We start from the raw sequence: 4284 nt of genomic DNA, 5'->3' as shown, positions 1-4284 counted from the left end.
AAGTGGCCATAGACGTAACAATTACGATCTGTCTTGGAAAAGATCTTTCCAAGAAAGATCATTCGTTTCTATACACGTGTAGAGCTGAATCATCAGATATACAGGTAAAAACAATAGAATTCTACCTGTATCTGAAGATTCAGCACTAACAATGGCCAATGTTTGTTTCAAAGGCACCCAATCAAAATTTTCCATCCAGCCAGTTCGACGAGCCGACCGATATCTAAGTCTTCTGCCGATATCGGTCAGCTCGTTTCCCACCATACACGCACTGAATATCGTACGAAAATTCATTTTGTACGATATTATCTGTGTGTCTATGGCCAAATTTAGTTGTTTATGGAACAATCATTCTTTTCATGTCAGCCCTCATAGAATAAATGAGGGCTGCATAGTTAGCAGCTTGCCTGCCACAAGGGCCATGGTCAAACTGTGCCTTTAAAAGGACCTTGGCTATCGTTACAGATTAAATCCTTCCCTATAGAGCCCTAAGAGCATTATTACCCCCAAGCATCAAATTAACTGCAGAGCAAATAACAGGTTTGGGGGGGCACAGTGTTTTAGAAAGCTTTAAACCCCAATCAGCTGTAGATCGAAAACTTCCAGTATTGAAGTAGTTACAATAACACACACCTTACTGTGCCAAGGAGCTTCTATTTTCATTCCACAGGTCCAATTACCACCTCGGAAATAAGGCAGGTGTAGCTTAATCCCCCGGAGCCTAACAAAGACGTGAATTATATTATAGCAGTGTGGCTGCTCTTATTTCCATCTTCATTAGCCACTTATTGCAAGGCTTTCCTTTAAAGAATTCAGACAGAACCCAGTTCATTTTCAAATTAATGTGATTTCTTTTTTTTTTGGGAGGGTGTCAGAATGTTTGATTTTAAGAGAAGCGTTATCAATAGCATATGACAGCGCTAGAGGCAGTTTCACATGGCGTCCCAGGTACTGGCTAAGAAATATGGAAGATCAGCAGATATCAGTATTTAATACTCAAGCATGGACAGGGACTCTATGCTACAGGATACAGCTACAGCCGTATTTAAAGGTACACTCCCGTTAAAAAAAAAGGTATCTAAAAGGCACATTCTACTCAGCAATTAACAAATATGTCTTCTTGAATCTGAATTAATCCTTAAATGTCAGAATTTTAAAATCCATTCAAAAAGTAGGTCAACAACAGAGACTTTTTTTGAACAGATTAAAAATTAGGAACAATGTTTTTATATCACTGGTACAATTTCCCTTTGCTTTTTTGTGCTTTTTCTAGTGATATAAGATGGAAAAATATACATACAATATATAAGTTACAGCAGGTTTGACTGATGCATCTGGCACACACAACTATGCCTATTATGCTACTGAAGTTTGAGCAACTGATGCATCAGTAAACCTGCTCCATCTCTACATTTGTACAGGGCTGATTTTTAGGTGGAGCTGGTTGGATATATCCAATTTCCGTCCCTCCTATTGGGGCTCCTGTGGCCCCTGCAAACATAAATGTTTTCTTAATTTCTCTCTTAAAGGAACAAACCCCCAGGAAATCAATGGCATTTACGTTACACATTGAGCTGGTCTCAATTCCATAAACATTCTATCCAAAAACAGTGATGCGTATGCCATGTGCAACGCAAGTCACACTGCCCGTGACCATATGCCTCTTAAATGGGGACCCTTAAACCATTCTCTATTTTCCAGCAATAATTATTTTTTTTTTTAAAAATTCAACAACAAAATTCCAGGATCAAACCAATTTAAGAATTTTCAAGACCTGAGTAAATGACATCGTAAAATCGTATTTACCACGTTAGCTCTTTTTGAATGATAACTATTGCGCGACATAATAAGTAAATCTGACTTCCATTTACGAAATGGGTGGGTCTCGGCACCATTATGTCCAGTCCAAGTGCGTTTACATCAAACGGAGGGATTCTTTTTTCCATCTTCACCCCCTTTTTTTGCAAAATAAATACTGCAGGTGATAAAACCACCATCCACGATCCTTCCCATGAAGGCATTTATTACACGTCACTAGGTGACCGGACTCTCTGTGCCACGCTAGACGGGACACAACCACAGCAGATAAGCCACAGTGCTTTTTGGATCTCCTGGTTCCTAAAAGCATATATGACGGGGTTGATGATTGAGTTGTAGGTCGCTGGCAGAAGTGTGGCATAGGTATAAATGGAAGGGTACGTGTAATCTGCTATTAAGGAGTAAAGGGTAAAAGGCATCCAACAGGCAGCAAAAGTCCCCAAAATAATAGCCAGGGTGGATACTCCTTTTCGAGTGGTGACATAGTGGGACGTGGCCAAGAAGTGGTGCTGCAAGGCGATCTGGTGGGCATGCCTCATGACAATCTTACAGATCTGGATGTAGAGCTGCAACATCAGAGCGAACATGAGCAGGAAGGATACGGAGAGGGCGGCCGCGTTATTCTTAGTCAGGGGTCTGATAACACTGCACGTGGATTCATCCTCAAGGCAGTTCCAGCCCATTATGGGCAGCAGTCCAACGCACGCTGAGCCTCCCCAAAGAAACACCAGCATGACGTAGGTGAAAGTGACTGTCCTGTCCGAATTATAGGTCAGGGCATAGTAGAGAGAGAGGTAACGGTCGACTGTAATAGCCAGCAAGCTGCAGACAGAGGCACAGAAAGAGGCCTCGATCAGTCCGACTGTGACAAGTTTAGCAGCTTCTGACTGCAGGAGATAAGCAAAGATAAAATTGACGATCAATCCAATGCCCGCCAAAAGGTCTGCCAGGGCCAGGCTGCCAATGAGCAGAAACATGGGCGCCCGCAGGCTGGGGTTATGGAAGATAATAAGCACCACAATGGCATTTTCACAGGAGATGAGGGTCCCAGACATACAGAGAACTATATCCCACGGGTTGACGACCAACTCGGGCTCGGAATCTCGCACAGGAGTCAGCGGGGAGACGGCAGATGTGACGTTCTCTGGAGGCGGCCGGCTGCTATTAACCTGCAGATCTTCATTCATTTTCACCTTCTTTAACAGAAAGACACGTCTTTAATGACTGAAGCACGGGGCAGAGGCACAGCAGGCAATGCTCGCACACGCTACACGCCAAGGACATGCCACAAGCACCGAAACACAATCACGGCATGCAGTTTCCCCTCAAACAAAACGGAATAGGAATTTTTGTGGAAAATGATAAAAAATAAACAAGTGAGGGCAGCAACCATTTGACACCGGGTGGGGGGGGGGGGGGTTAATGTGCTGCTATTGTGGCTCCTTAATGAGGATTCTATGGATTCATTGTAGGGATGAAGGGAATGGTCCCATTGTCTAGAAATAAAGCTGATTGTGACACACACACATACATGCAGTGAGGATGAGACAAATGGAAAATGAGTGTTCACCTTGAGATCTCATCTGTCGGATCACTGGTTGCGCCTCAGAGCGGCTGCTGCTGCGACAGAACAGGTTGTCTTTATCCCCTGCATCTTCTCCTGCGCCTGGAAGACCGGGGTGACCCTTCTGCTGCTGCTGAGGAGGAGGAGGCGGCGGCAATTGGAAGCACAATGGGAGCCGAGCTGTGGGCAGGGGCCGGTGTCAGGGTGTTCTTAGCCGGGTTGCACCACTTACACCGGGTGCCGCTGGCTGCTGACAGGAGGTAAAGAGAGTGAAGAGCCGCCCACCCACAGATCAGGCGCGGGCACGACGCGCGGGCACAGAGCGCGCCTTTACTGTAGCTCCAGTGGGACTGAAGCTGAGGGGAGTTTGAGGCACTGGGCAGGGAACAAGGCAAAATGGCTCTGAGCTGAGATTGAGATAGAGATTGTAGACTGTGAATACTTCCTGCCTGTGAGGTGCATCTGTATAAATATATAAATATGTGGTGCTCTCAACTCTATACAGATATGTTTAGAAAATATGAACAAACACACACGTTCTACCTCCCCACATATTGTATTTGTATTTTCCCAGAACTCTGCTGTATCTATATCTATCTATAATACACAAAAGCTATGAATATCTTGTAAATTATATCCTTATAAACGGTGAGTTCTGATGTCATTTCTGTCACATGATTCACTGAAACGTGTGTATTATAATAAATAAAGTACCCCCAGTTGCAAAATATGAGGATATTAGAAGTTACCTCGGAGTTCCATGACCTGTATAAAAACACTCGGCCTTCGGCCTCGTGTTTTTATATGGTCATGAAACTCCTCGGTAACTTATAATATCCTTATATTTTACAAGAGGGGGTACTTTATTCACTATATATATTTATAATACACAAAAGCCATGA

At 43.8% G+C, this 4284-nt stretch overlaps 1 protein-coding gene across 1 annotated transcript; it reads right to left on the bottom strand.

The window, feature by feature from the left end:
• Window positions 1-258: 258 nt before the first annotated feature.
• On the bottom strand, window positions 259-3624 carry gpr185a.S (G protein-coupled receptor 185 a S homeolog). Its single transcript, XM_018250274.2, has 2 exons — window positions 3389-3624; window positions 259-3014 (listed from the first exon to the last, which is right to left on the bottom strand). Exon 2 carries the CDS (start codon window positions 3003-3005, stop codon window positions 2025-2027), a length of 981 nt encoding a protein of 326 aa, XP_018105763.1. The 5' UTR covers window positions 3006-3014; window positions 3389-3624; the 3' UTR covers window positions 259-2024.
• Between the last annotated feature and the right edge of the window lie 660 nt (window positions 3625-4284).

This window comes from Xenopus laevis, chromosome 2S, assembly GCF_017654675.1.
Source record: "Xenopus laevis strain J_2021 chromosome 2S, Xenopus_laevis_v10.1, whole genome shotgun sequence".
Classification (NCBI taxonomy): Eukaryota; Metazoa; Chordata; class Amphibia; order Anura; family Pipidae; genus Xenopus; species Xenopus laevis.
Note: the sequence above shows the minus strand (reverse complement) of the source record. Positions and strands in the feature narration are given on the sequence as shown.

Bases quoted from the DNA above. Each gene is read 5' to 3' on its own strand.
- gpr185a.S (XM_018250274.2), bottom strand. From the start codon at position 3,005: ATGAATGAAGATCTGCAGGTTAATAGCAGCCGGCCGCCTCCAGAGAAC.